Raw genomic sequence first — 15,023 nt, forward strand, 5'->3', positions numbered from 1 at the left:
AAGTTCCGATCGATCTTAAAGCGGTTTTAAGCAAAACTTTTTCAGTGTTAGCCACTTACTTACTACTTGTCATCGAGCTCTTAGTTAGGCTTGGGAGCCCTCTGTGTTACGTTTATTATGAACGAAAGCATAATTATAACATTGTGTGTATTTACAGTGCATCACTGTAGACTGAGGCTGCAGCTACACAGGCAAAATCCATTCACAATAGTCATGTAATTCACGCGAATTTCACGTGAAAAGGGCAAAATGCGAAATTCACATGAAATTTGAATTTCACATGAATTTTGCCTGTGTACAGAAGCTTTGATCGCATAGATCTTTTTTGTTTTGTTCATGAAGTCTCGGCTGTTGGACACACAGAAATAGAGGATCTTTCGTTAAGAGACGTCATTAAATCCGAATATTTCCTTTGTCCCTTATCAGATATTTAAAAGGTCGACAAATCATCAGAGACCTTCGGATTAGCCGTCATAAGATCGTTGAAAAGTGGGTCCAACCAGAGACCTATATACTATATAGGTCTCTGGTCCAACCGAATGGGATGCAGTATTCAGATCGGCATGAAAAAGGGAATTTAAAACGGTTAAGCTATATTCGGATATTATTGTCTAATTAAAGTTTGCCAGAATCACGCGTCGATAATGTAAGAATGCGTGACGTGACGAGTTAATATCAAATACAATCTTTTACCTTTTTATCTTATCTGCACTAATATAAAATAAAAAAAATCTTCACTGTATGTATATTACCCTCTTCACGCCCCTTTCGCCAACCTGGTACGTCCTTAAATGACCCTGGCTGTTAATAGGACGTTAAACAAAAACAAACCAAACCAAATTTCGCCAACAGATTGCTAATGTAATCGCCATTTTTGACGGAATTGGCCAATGATAAAGAAGAAGAAAGAACAGATAACGGAGATACATACAATCTTCATCTAAACCAAGCACAACACGACATTGGTAACAATGATTCCCTTGCTTGAGGCCGAGGTTTTCAATAAGGAAACACACAGACAATATAAAACAGTATTATCGGGAAAATGAGCCAGATCTCCATGAGGAGCACTATACCAACCACAGGGACCTGAGATTTTTTACAGTCTATGTGTATTTGGATCTTTCCCAGTGTGTACAGCACATTTTCAAACGTTTAAAATTCGGTAAAAATGACACCCCCGGTGCTAATACAAATAGACTGTAACCAATTCCATTCCAAGGTCCCTGTGGTTAGTACGTCCAAACTCGTGGTAACTGTGTAGTTTGTATTCCAGTACATTTGTATACATTGTTTTTTTTTTGTATTTATAAGTCTATGAATTTCATAATTACATATTTTTGTAGTTATTTGAATAGACGATTTGTTACTTATATTCATATGGATTCATTTAAGGATTGAACTGCTTTCATTTAGCGCGCTTCATTAAATTTGCCTTTGTCCAGTTAGCATTCATCAGCCCATAACTTCCAAATGAAAGCAGTTCAATGCTTATATTTACATTTGACAACGAATTTGAAAGACTATATCCAGGAATTTTACTCTGATAATGAATGAACTAATTATTATCGTCAAAGACGGAACAGCCTTTTCAACAGCCATATTTCGTTATCGCCGACGTGACAATTATGACGTCACTATAATAATGACGTCATAATAAAGATTTGGAAGTTATGAGTCCAAAACTTCCAAGTGAGCTTGGTAAAGTTATATAGTGGGGCTGCAGTGTAAATGTAAATATTTAAGCATTGAACTGCTTTCACTTGGAAGTTATGGGCTGATGAATGCCACCTGGACAAAGGCAAATTTAATGAAGCGCGCTAGTGCTCCATGTTGAATTTGCCTTTGTCCAGTTGGCATTCATCAGCCCATAACTTTCAACTGAAAGCAGTTCAATACTTATATTTACATTTGACAACGATTTTTAAAGATTATATTCAGGAATTTGGCTTCTACGATGAATGAACACTTTATTATCGTCAAAGACGGAACAGCCTTTTCAACAGCCATCTTTCGTTATCGCCGACGTTACAATTATGACTTCACTATAATAATGACGTCATAATAGAGATTTGGAAGTTATGGACTCGTAACCTTCAAGTGGGTTTGGTAAAGTTATATAGTGGGGCTGCAGTGTAAATGTAAATATTACTATATCATTTTTACTAAAATGTTCCATTTACTTTGTTTTGTAACCAGATAAATGGTTTCTGATGTGGCATTAGACACCATAGTGCATGTCATACGGACTCTTACCGTACTGAATTCCCCAATACCCAATTCAGATCATACGACCTTAAAATTCTCATCACAAATTACAATTAAGCCAAATGATTGTAAGAAAGTTGATGGTTTTATTATTTTTTTTGCATATAAAAATTATTCATCCATATCCAGATAACTAAACAATACTATATGCTAGGTCTCAGCCACAACGTAGTCAGGGCTTTTTCTGAGGGCTTTTTGGAGCCGTTAATGGGCCCCATTCCCAATTAGAATGATTTCATTTTAAAGCCTCATTCCAAAAAATTTCTGTTTATTCCTGAAAAATTCTTTCCCAATTCACCAATTTTCTTTCCATACCAGTGAGAAAAAGCCCGATATTAAATTCATTTGCCTACTTTTCGGGCCTTTCTGTGACATCCTTTGCCGCTCCCCCTACTTGAAGTGCTCCAAGGAATTTAGTTGTTGCCAAAGCTGTACAATACCACAGACGTAACACGCTAGGTCACCATTTCAACTTCAAGACAATATTTTTTTATGACATGGTTACATACTAAAACTGACCCAACATATATGTGTCAGATTTCAACCCCCTTTTATTGGCTGGCGGGAAAAAGAGTCATTGATCAGATTTCCCACTTCAGACTTTGGTTCCCTTTTCACTCTGCCATTACAAATACCCAGTTTTCCTCTTGTGATCCGTCAATGCTGCTCCATAGACTGTATACTGGCATTGTCAAATATCACATCCTATGTCCATTTTATTATTACGTTTCTATTTTTTAATCCTGAACATTTCCACTTTCCTGTTGTTAATGATAGAACTCATTTCACTGACCCTTCAGCTACATTCCACAAGGTTACGTCTATTGTCTGCTTCACACAACCCTCTCCTTTGACCCTCTGCCAGTTCCTCCTAAACAGCTCTACCTCACAGCTATCCTAACCAAGGTGTTTTACACTGTGTCAAAATAAGGTACAGATCAACATGTGATGTGAATCCTACAGGTAAACCCTTCTTGCTCTTGTATCTCTGGTGAATCCTACAGGTAAACCCTTCTTGCCCTTGCTCTTGTATCTTTCCAGCAATTCACACCTTGTCTTGTCTAGGTATCTACTGTATAACAGGAAATGTTTGTGAGTACTTTCAAGATAATTTTGTGATACTAAGTTCTGTCAGTACTCCATATAAATCAAACATTTCATATCAAATTTCCACAATGAAAACCACAAACTGTAATACCCGTCAATCATTTTATGTTATGCAATATTTCATGTGTGCAGTTGTTCAAAAGAAACTACAAATACTAAATATATAATATTTTATTTTATTTTCACAAAATACTTGCTGAAACATTAACTGATATTATCAACTGGTCAAACATAACATCTTATAACATGATCAACTGTTAATGTCATTAATTGCACATTTAATGGAACTTTATGAAAACAAAACGGGTGGGAATAAAAAATAAATAATATTGCGAATGTCTGAGGTGTATAGCACACACTATTTAGTATGTAAAAGCAAATATAATGTCTACCTACCTACCTACCCCATAAACGTGTACCCATCCTTACAGACAAAGGATCATGTGTGAACACATGTAAATGCACACACAGAAAATATATATGTGCATACACATACACCTACATACATACAACAGTGATCACCATTATATAATCTAACGATCGTCTGTTATAATACCCAACACTCTAAAATGAACTATGTCACATAGACAAAACTACCTCATTTTCCAATTCATATGTCTAACATAAAAATACAGATTTGTATTAAGTGAATATATGAACTCATTTGTAAATCGTAAATGAAAATCAATGTCTAAAATTGTTCCCCATATATAACAATTACATTTCAACACGGTAATAATCTTAATATTTGTGATGACAGATTTATTTTCTCAAGACAAACATAACTGATGCATTGGACAGAAATCGAACGTCTATTTCCTTGGATGGTTGTTGGGAAATATAGTATAAAAAATAGGGGAATTGTAAATCAATCTGATAAGAGTAAGATTTGTGTAATGTGAACAGGACAGACTGGCCTTACATACTTTCTCCAGTAAAATTCTAAGAAGAACATACACCATTGTAATTTTAGTACGAAGCATATACATAGAATAAAGCTAAACCATACATGTATAATAGTTTAGTCTAACATTGTGTAACCAGTAACAACTGAGCAATTCTAACTTTCTTCATCACAGACAACTATAAAGGTCAGTTTTACTAATTCAACAATTAAATTTCTGGAGTTAAAGTCGTCCATTTTGTCAGTTCTGAAGGACTTAAATCTCATTGCAGAAAGAGTTCATGTATGAACTCTGTACATGTATGTATGTATGTTTGTATATTATTTCAGTGATGCTCCATCCACTATTAGAGAATCATTCAGACCTTGCAGGACAAATACAACATGAAAACAGGCTATAAATGTCTTTTTGCTATTCATACACACAAGGACTTCAAATATTTCACTGCTTTAAACAGAAAATACCCAAATTGTGTGCTGATCCGAGTCACGACACCTATCAAGTCAGTCCTGCATTTCGATACCAGATCAATGTTGGCATCAGTTAGTTATACTACCTGGTATCAGGTTTTTAGACAATGATGTTTTCAAGTTTGGTAAAAAACATGGTTAGTAAAGCAATTAATTTCAATGTAACATTGTACATATAAAGTATACAGTGGCCTAAATATGGGGAACAATTACATACAACACTCAAATGAAGTATGAAATATAGCCTTTGTGTGACAGCCTGGCAGCCAGTGGTTTTTTAGGGAGTGATATAATATGGTAAACACCAAATTGAGCAAATAAATAAATAAACCTGACCAGAACTGTTAAAATTTTTATACAAAATGCAGATGTGTTGATCTTAACTGACTGGATTTCTATCAATATCACACATTTATATGAGTTTTTCTGAGTACAACCAACGCCTATACTATAGATACACAATACTATACTAATGTAATCCAGATGGTATATATCTACTTAGAACAGAAGAAGCTACACTGTATACAACCTCTAAATATACCATTAACTGCATGAAAACCAGATGGCAGTAAAGATTTGATAGATTTCACACAGGATTGTTTCCCATTTCTTAAGGCTTTCTGCTGGACTGTTCGAACACTAAAACAATAACTTTTGCCTTTCTGCTGAAATGTTTTAATTTATTTAGGCACTGTATAACAACAATAAAACCAGGTTGTACTGTTACCATAACAGCAATACAGGCAGGTTGTACTGTTACCGTAACAGCAATACAGGCAGGTTGTACTGTTACCGTAACAACAATACAGGCAGGTTGTACTGTTACCGTAACAACAATACAGGCAGGTTGTACTGTTACCGTAACAGCAATACAGGCAGGTTGTACTGTTACCGTAACAACAATACAGGCAGGTTGTACTGTCATCATTACAACAATATCCAGACATTGAAATGAAAAACTTTTGATAATGATTGAATATTTGAGCCCTGATTTCCACTTCACCTGGTAAAAGCGACAGAGCCACATGTATCATATTTCTATAAAGTGACAAGGTACACAAGTTTCTTTAAAGTTCTACATCAAGGCTGAAAACTTGAGATTGTGACTTTTGAGATTGACATGATAATATCTGTAGTGATACATTACCATGATGATTTTGTATAGTACTGTACTGTAATGCTGGATTGAGCAGGTAAAAGCATTTGGGTGTTTCCGTCCGACATACGGGACATACACTTCACTATGACCCAAAATGAAATATGCTGAACTGAACCCCAGGGTTGGACCCCCAAAATCACTTAAATATTTCATTCTGGGTCATTGGAAGGTGTCTTGCCCCTGTGGTCTGATACACAAAACATAAGGGAGAGCACACCACTTATGACATTCATATAGATAATACTGATCTGTAACCTTAGCCCTGAGAGAAAAAATGTTTAAAAAGACTGAAAACAAAAGTTGAAAAAGTTGAAATAAATTCAACCAAATATAAAAAATAGATGCTACCAACTTTTATGAGAAGATGATATTGAAGTGTTTGTGTCTATGGCATTAACATGCTGGTCCCTACTTACCAGTAAGTCTGATAGAAGTCAGGAGAGGACAATGATATTGGCGCTTACAAGTTCATTAGGAGCTATTTCACAATTGTCGGCCATGGAGAGTTCCAGTCACACCTAATACATCTCTATAATGTATATCGGAGAAACATTCACCATCAATAGATTTCCACCCAATAAGGTAAGATGACAACTATGTTTTGCCTATCCGTAAACATCTCATGTATGGTCAGGGTGAATTTTAAACAGGTCAAAAGCATTTTTATTTCGTCAAAAGGAAAAATTTCCTCGGGCAGAAGGTTCCCGCTATACAGTATAAACTTTATCAAAAAAGAAAAGAAAAAAAAAAGCTTACATTTTCATATGATAGCATTCCCAACCTTTGGGCGTTATTTAGTGATGAATAATTTAACTGTGTCAGCTTGTTTTGTTATAATTAATTAATTATTCATCATGTGACAAGGCAAAAATAGTCACATGATGAAGTGACAAGTATAAAAAAGTACTTACACAAAGAAGTGATAAATAGCAATGACTGTACAGAGAAATAACCATAGCGTCTTGTGTATCTAATCAACAGACTTTGAACACGCTAATTAAGATAATTCCATTGTGACATTGATGTGTTTTTATGACTGATCAATATTTATAACAGATAAATATTTGTATAATCAGTAACATTTTGGAAGGCATCGGTATACAAAAACAAATAACCTATCAGCTGTTGTAAGCTATGACTATGTCAGCACTTACTTTCAAAATTCTGTTTTACATACATATGTATCACAATAATTTTTAATGATGAATACAATGATACTACCATACAATCTCCAGTCACAATGCAATGTTCAGGGTCACCATACCATACCATACCATACAATCAAAGGTGACAATGATTAGCCCAGGGTCACCATACCATACCATACAATCAAAGGTGACAATGATTAGCCCAGGGTCACCATACCATACAATCAAAGGTGACAATGAAGAGCCCATGAAGAGTCACCAAACTATACAATCAAAGGTCACAATGAATAGCCCAGGGTCACCATACCATACCATACAATTTATGGTTACAGTACAGAGCCCAGAGTCACCATACCAAACAATCAAAGGTGACAATGAATAGCCCAGTGTCACCATACCAAACAATCAAAGGTGACAATGATTAGCCCAGGGTCACCATACCAAACAATCAAAGGTGACAATGAATAGCCCAGGGTCACCATACCATACCATACAATCAAAGGTGACAATGAATAGCCCAGTGTCACCATACCAAACAATCAAAGGTGACAATGAATAGCCCAGTGTCACCATACCATACAATCAAAGGTGACAATGAATAGCCCAGGGTCACCATACCAAACAATCAAAGGTGACAATGAAGAGCCCTGTGTCACCATACCAAACAATCAAAGGTGACAATGAATAGCCCAGGGTCACCATACCATACCATACAATCAAAGGTGACAATGAATAGCCCAGGGTCACCATACCAAACAATCAAAGGTGACAATGAATAGCCCAGGGTCACCATACCAAACAATCAAAGGTGACAATGAAGAGCCCTGGGTCACACCAACAACAATACTACATCTAACAGTAACCCCTAACAGTAACCCCTAACAGGCACTATCATCTAAACTAAATGAAACATTTATCCTTATAGCACAACCAACCTTTTGGCATAAGCATACTCTTGTTGCAGGCAAGACAGTTATATATATTGATTAAAACACATGTAAAAGAGTACTTCAATATAACTTCAGTACAACATTCATCGTTAAGGATAGTATTATGCTACATATGCATGATAACAAAATAATATGAAATCCTACTTAGGCCATAGGTTCTGTGAAACCAAGCAGTTTAACATTTTTTTTTTCCACAAATTTCAGAAGAGAGCAACACCATCACTAGCACGTTCACACATAATCTCATTGATACAAAGCAACCGATAGACAATGCATGCCCATGGTTTGTGTCAAATTAACAATTTAACAGAAAATGTTTCAAGTTGCCTTCCTGGAAGACTTATTCAATTTTGGCACAGATTTTAGAATCTCAACCAACCTCGGTCAAGTACACCTGTTAGAATTAAACTACTACACATAGGGGGCATTTAACTATCAAACACTTACATTGTATGAGCTAACCATATTCCACACGACTGTAAAATTATATTTTCATAAAACTTTTTCAGGTTTCACTAGATCAATGCCAATCAATTATCAATTACAGATGTTACTAAGAGAAGCCATGATTGAATGTCTTCATCTGAAAATATAACACCAAAGATGAGTGACGAAGAAAGTACAGGTATATCAGAAGATAGCAACCAAAAGTAATTAATTTCTAAATTAAATATTTACCCCTGTATCTATATTAGGCCTTTTTATGTGGTATTTTTGATACGTTTATTTCTACTATTAGGACCAAACCCTATGCCCTTTAATTTCTCCTATGATCTCACATACAGACAAATGTTTTGAGATTGTACAACTAAACATTATGTTTCTTTACAACCGTTCTGAATGTCCCTAATAAAGGAGTATTTGCTGATCTGAAATGTCTTCTGTATGGTTACAACAGAAAATATTATAATTATGGGAAACATTTTGAAATGATGAAAACTAGACTAATTCTTTTAACAGATTTCTGAGTAAAAACGATAAAATATGATATTTACCCTTGTGCATTAATTCAACCAGTAAACATGAAAAATAAAATGTTGAGACTATTGATAATGATGATGCCTCTATTTTCATTCAACAGACCCAGTGATACGGCAGTATCTGGTAATTAGTGGTAGGCACTATTTCTCTATAGATGTTAATATACCTACTGAAGGTTTGTGATATCGTGGCATTGGTGCAGGTAGAACAGGGATAGGGCATATATAACGTACATATATACAAAATCAACTTAAAATCATGTTGTCTCCATAACCAAAAACAAATCTATCTTATCTATGGTTATAAAAAGTAGTTTGATTTTGTTTTTGAATGATTTGGAATAATCATATATTGTATTGGATAATGGTTTCATTTTGTATTCACTGGGCACCAACTACAAAATGTATTTGATTTGCTATATTTGTGATAAAACAGTTCAGAAAAAAAATGAAAAAAAAAAACATGATGAAATGACTCATCTGGTATTATTTGGGTTACACTGAAAACTTCAGAATTTTAAATACATGTAATATGAATATGCACGCTTCTTTCTGTAGTTCTATTAAATTTGACAACCTATGCTTAGAGATAATAAATATACACAAGAAAAAAAGACTGAAAATGTTTCAAACAATTTCAGACAATGGTGTTGGCCATGTTGGATTTCATACGAGTAATAAGTAAGAATAACTAAGTCTTTGTAACATTTCATCAATCTGTCGTCAGAAGAGCCAATCAGTAATACAAAGTTGACTCTACCTGGCCCACAGTTGCTCTGTTGCAAGGGCAACACAATGATTATTTTACATTAATGGTTCCATTGGATCCAAGGTTGTCCTTTCTCCAATTAAAACCAAACTGAACAGCATAAAGAACTTATTCTAGACTACAGTATAGCGTCTACTCACAATTAGATAATGTAATTAAAATGTCAAAAAAAAATCAACATAGAATTTGTACTACCTGTACATTAGTAACAGGATTATAGAATGAAACATTCACACAAATTATTTAATATGTATCCGAAGCATCATGTTTTTAAGTGTGAATGAGAACCGACTTAACAACCAGCATTGCATTGGAAATCCAACACCAGATGTGATATACTGAAGTCTATTCACAACTTTCCTTCACATTTCATGTCCTAGAACAAGGTCCAAATTACTGTAAACACAACACACATATACATATTCTACATCACAGTTAACAGGGCAGCCCTGACCTCACAAGACGATACAAAATACATGTACAAACAATTCATGACCTTTCTATCACATTACAGATTATCAACGGTACCTTTATATAGCTTTGTTACTTCTTTTTGTAACAAATTCATTCCCATATGTTTATTACAAAAACACACATCTGTTAAAAAACATTCCATCAAAATAAATAAAAATGCATATAAATAAGTTTTTTTGTTCGAAGAAAAAATCCCATACATAAATAAAGCCACTTTTCTCAGAAAAAATAACATCAAGTATTTGCATTGCTAGGCTTACGACTAATCACTAGTATGGTTATAACATGATCAACAGTACAACTTGTACTCTAATGGTGTTACTGGCGGTCTAATGGTGAGTTCACTAGAGCTACTGGTGGTCTAATGGTGAGTTCACTAGAGCTACTGGACAGTGGTCTAATGGCGAGTCCACCAGAGCTACTGGACAGTGGTCTAATGGCGAGTCCACTAGAGCTACTGGACAGTGGTCTAATGGCGAGTCCACTAGAGCTACTGGACAGTGGTCTAATGGCGAGTCCACCAGATCTACTGGACAGTGGTCTAATGGTGAGTCCACTAGAGCTACTGGTGGTGTAATGGTGAGTCCACTAGAGCTACTGGTGGTCTAATGGTGAGTCCACTAGAGCTACTGGTGGTGTAATGGTGAGTCCACTAGAGCTACTGGTGATCTAATGGTGAGTCCACTAGAGCTACTGGTGGTCTTATGGTGAGCCCACTAGAGCTACTGGCAGTCTTATGGTGAGTCCACTAGAGCTACTGGTGATCTAATGGTGAGTCCACTAGAGCTACTGGTGGTCTTCTGGTGAGCCCACTAGAGCTACTGGCAGTCTTATGGTGAGTCCACTAGAGCTACTGGTGATCTAATAGTGAGTCCACTAGAGCTACTGGTGGTCTAATGGCGAGTCCACTAGAGCTACTGGACAGTGGTCTAATAGTGAGTCCACTAGAGCTACTGGTGGTCTAATGGCGAGTTCACTAGAGCTACTGGACAGTGGTCTAATGGTGAGTCCACTAGAGCTACTGGTGGTCTAAAGGTGAGTCCACTAGAGCTACTGGCAGTCTTATGGTGAGCCCACTAGAGCTACTGGTGGTCTAATGGTGAGTCCACTAGAGCTACTGGTGATCTAATGGTGAGTCCACTAGAGCTACTGGTGGTCTATGGTGAGTCCACTAGAGCTACTGGCAGTCTTATGGTGAGCCCACTAGAGCTACTGGTGGTCTAATGGTGAGCCCACTAGAGCTACTGGACAGTGGTCTAATAGTGAGTCCACTAGAGCTACTGGTGGTCTAATAGTGAGTCCACTAGAGCTACTGGACAGAGGTCTAATAGTGAGTCCACTAGAGCTACTGGTGGTCTAATGGCGAGTCCACCAGATCTACTGGACAGTGGTCTAATGGTGAGTCCACTAGAGCTACTGGTGGTCTAATGGTGAGTCCACTAGAGCTACTGGTGGTCTATGGTGAGTCCACTAGAGCTACTGGTGGTGTAATGGTGAGTCCACTAGAGCTACTGGTGGTCTAATGGTGAGTCCACTAGAGCTACTGGTGGTGTAATGGTGAGTCCACTAGAGCTACTGGTGGTCTAATAGTGAGTCCACTAGAGCTACTGGTGGTCTAATGGCGAGTCCACTAGAGCTACTGGACAGTGGTCTAATAGTGAGTCCACTAGAGCTACTGGTGGTCTAATGGCGAGTTCACTAGAGCTACTGGACAGTGGTCTAATGGTGAGTCCACTAGAGCTACTGGTGGTCTAATGGTGAGTCCACTAGAGCTACTGGACAGTGGTCTAATGGTGAGTCCACTAGAGCTACTGGACAGTGGTCTAATGGTGAGTCCACTAGAGCTACTGGTGGTGTAATGGTGAGTCCACTAGAGCTACTGGTGGTCTAATGGTGAGTCCACTAGAGCTACTGGTGGTCTATGGTGAGTCCACTAGAGCTACTGGTGGTGTAATGGTGAGTCCACTAGAGCTACTGGTGGTCTAATGGCGAGTCTACTAGAGCTACTTGTGGTCTAATGGTGAGTCCACTAGAGCTACTTGTGGTCTAATGGTGAGTCCACTAGAGCTACTGGTGGTGTACTTGTGAGTCCACTAGAGCTACTGGTGGTCTAATGGTGAGTCCACTAGAGTACTGGACAGTGGTCTAATGGCGAGTCCACCAGATCTACTGGACAGTGGTCTAATGGTGAGTCCACTAGAGCTACTGGACAGTGGTCTAATAGTGAGTCCACTAGAGCTACTGGTGATCTAATGGTGAGTCCACTAGAGCTACTGGTGGTCTATGGTGAGTTCACTAGAGCTACTGGTGGTCTAATGGTGAGCCCACTAGAGCTACTGGACAGTGGTCTAATGGTGAGTCCACTAGAGCTACTGGTGGTGTAATGGTGAGTTCACTAGAGCTACTGGACAGTGGTCTAATGGTGAGTCCACTAGAGCTACTGGTGGTGTAATGGTGAGTTCACTAGAGCTACTGGTGGTCTAATGGTGAGTCCACTAGAGCTACTGGTGGTCTAATGGTGAGTTCACTAGAGCTACTGGTGGTGTAATGGTTAGTGCACTAGACCGATGGTGAGGTCATTAGTACGACTATTGACCTAATGGCGAGTCCTCTTGTGTTATTAATGGTACATGAGTATGACCTAAAGACTAATGGCGAGTCCTCTTGTGTTACTAATGGTACATGAGTATGATCTAAAGTCTAATGGTGAGTTCACATAATAGTACAAAGCATTTAACAATAACTATCTGGCCATAAGCCCATGCCTGGTAATAAGCCCACCCCTAGCTATTACAGGTCAACATGTTCCCCTAGCTCCTTCCTACTGATTAACAGGCTGGCACTAATGAGACAATATTAAGAAAATCTCCCCATCCTCCTGCTCTATCTTAGCTAAGTTAACTATTACTACTAGCTGGCCAATTAATAAGCTATAAGTTTAATGTAGAAATCACCATAGCACTACTAAGTTACTAACAGTGTCGTCCCCAGCAGTATATATATAAAACTCTACAATTTAGGCAAACACCTCAAACAGCTTCTAATTTGTTTTGAATTCCAGAATTGTGCTCAGACAGGCAATATAACAAACAAGCTAGAATCCTTATACAATACAACCACTGAAGTGTATTTCATAACTTCAGATATTTTTTTTTAATGATCCGAGATCAAAGTAAATGTATACCAATTACTGTTATCATTACTACTGTTATTTCTCCATATTTTTGGCAAAGGAATAAGCAGCTTGGAATTCCTCAAAGGAAGTGGTACTCTTGGTGGGAGAATTCCTCGCTATTTTGGTATGGAATATTGTTAGTGAATACATGACAATGTTACGTAGTTTCTGTGGGATTTCTTGTGTAGATTGCCTTGTAAATGGATTGTCATCTATACAGATTGTCTTTCTTCTAGAACTTGGAATCAGTCATCTTTGATGGATGTATAATTTTGAGGTTTTGATCTTTTCCCCCACTGGGACACCCAGGTCAACAGTCGGTTAAACACCTCTGATCTCACAGTTCCTGTGAACTTATTGGTCAAGCACATAGTCGTTGTGATGGCAAAGACAGCATTACAAGTAAGAATTAGGTAAAAATTGCTCAGCCAATCCATACTGCCAAAGTTTCCAATCAAGTCAAAATTAGTAATACCTGAAATATTAATAAAGACAGTAAAATATCAAGTTCAAAAACATAGGTCACAAAGTCAACTTTTATTACATACATAATGATCAAAGTGGGTTTGGTACATAGGTGATAGTTGAAGACAGTTATGAATTAATACAAGAGGCCCAGGGGCCTTAACGGTCATCTGACTCTAAATTAAAACCCTTATATTATTGTAGTATGTATTCTCTGTAGCAAGTATATAGTGGCACTGTTGGCCATGGTGGCCATCTTGGATTTCTGACTGACCCAATAAATAACAACACTTGGTCTGGACAATCTAAGGATAATTTCTGGTAAGTTAGAGCTGAATCCCACTGGTGGAATTTGAGAAGAAGTTTGAATAGGCATTGTTCAGGAAAACCATGATTGCACAATCATGTAACAAAATGGCCACCATGGCTGCCAAGTCAATGATTTTACTAGGCCGAAAAATAACAACACTTTGTTGGCCCTCCTTCCTTAACATCCTCACCCATTTCCAGCTCAATGGCACCAATGGAACTGGAGAAGAAGTTTAAAATGTGTTTTTCAAGATGGCGGCCATGGCGGCCATCTTGGATTTCAGACCAATCAAAAAATAACAACACTTGGTCAGGATCCTCTCAGGAACATGTCAGGCAAGTTTCAGCCCAACAGCACTGGTGGAACTTGAGAAGAAGTTTAAAATGTGTTTTTCAAGATGGCGGTTATGGCGGCCATCTTGGATTTCGAATCGGCCCGAAAAATAACACCACTTGGTGGGGATCATCTCAGGATCATTTCAGGCAAGTTTCAGCCCAACAGCACTGGTGGAACTTGAGAAGAAGTTTAAAATGTGTATTTCAAGATGGCGGCCACGGCAGCCATCTTGGATTTCGGACCGGCCCGAAAAATAACAACACTTGGTCAGGATCATATCAGGATCATTTCAGGCAAGTTTCAGCCCAACAGCACTGGTGGAACTTGAGAAGAAGTTTAAAATGTGTTTTTCAAGATGGCGGCCATCTTGGATTTCGAATCGGCCCGAAAAATAACAACACTTGGTGGGGATCATCTCAGGATCATTTCTGGCAAGTTTCAGCCCAACAGCACTGGTGGAACTTGAGAAGAAGCTTAAAATGTGTTTTTCAAAATGGCGGCTATGGC

The 15,023-nt window shown here is 37.7% G+C and overlaps 2 protein-coding genes across 3 annotated transcripts in view; one reads left to right on the top strand and one right to left on the bottom strand.

The window, feature by feature from the left end:
- Positions 1 to 10,594: 10,594 nt before the first annotated feature.
- Positions 10,595 to 12,614, top strand: LOC117341718. The gene is made up of 5 exons (XM_033903584.1): positions 10,595 to 10,777; positions 11,111 to 11,233; positions 11,438 to 11,560; positions 11,969 to 12,091; positions 12,360 to 12,614. The coding sequence occupies exons 1-5, from the start codon at positions 10,595 to 10,597 to the stop codon at positions 12,612 to 12,614; spliced, it is 807 nt and encodes a 268-aa protein (XP_033759475.1).
- The window catches only part of LOC117318313 (limb region 1 protein homolog), a 36,455-nt gene continuing 32,990 nt past the window's right edge, over positions 11,559 to 15,023 (bottom strand). For both annotated transcript variants that reach the window (XM_033873321.1, XM_033873314.1), the window contains exon 15: positions 11,559 to 13,880. In XM_033873321.1, coding sequence (XP_033729212.1) covers positions 13,651 to 13,880 — 230 coding nt within the window. In that variant the 3' untranslated portion in view covers positions 11,559 to 13,650. The remainder of the gene's footprint in view (positions 13,881 to 15,023) is intronic.

This window comes from Pecten maximus, chromosome 2 (genome assembly GCF_902652985.1).
Source record: "Pecten maximus chromosome 2, xPecMax1.1, whole genome shotgun sequence".
Taxonomy (NCBI): Eukaryota; Metazoa; Mollusca; class Bivalvia; order Pectinida; family Pectinidae; genus Pecten; species Pecten maximus.

What these genes read in the sequence shown, in the direction of transcription:
- LOC117341718 (XM_033903584.1), top strand. Translation starts at nt 10,595, where the DNA reads ATGGTGAGTTCACTAGAGCTACTGGACAGTGGTCTAATGGCGAGTCCA. An exon ending in TACTGGACAGTGGTCTAATG is followed by an intron (nt 10,778 to 11,110) that starts GTGAGTCCACTA and finishes TGAGTCCACTAG; the next exon opens with AGCTACTGGTGGTCTAATGG. An exon ending in TACTGGACAGTGGTCTAATG is followed by an intron (nt 11,234 to 11,437) that starts GTGAGTCCACTA and finishes TGAGCCCACTAG; the next exon opens with AGCTACTGGTGGTCTAATGG.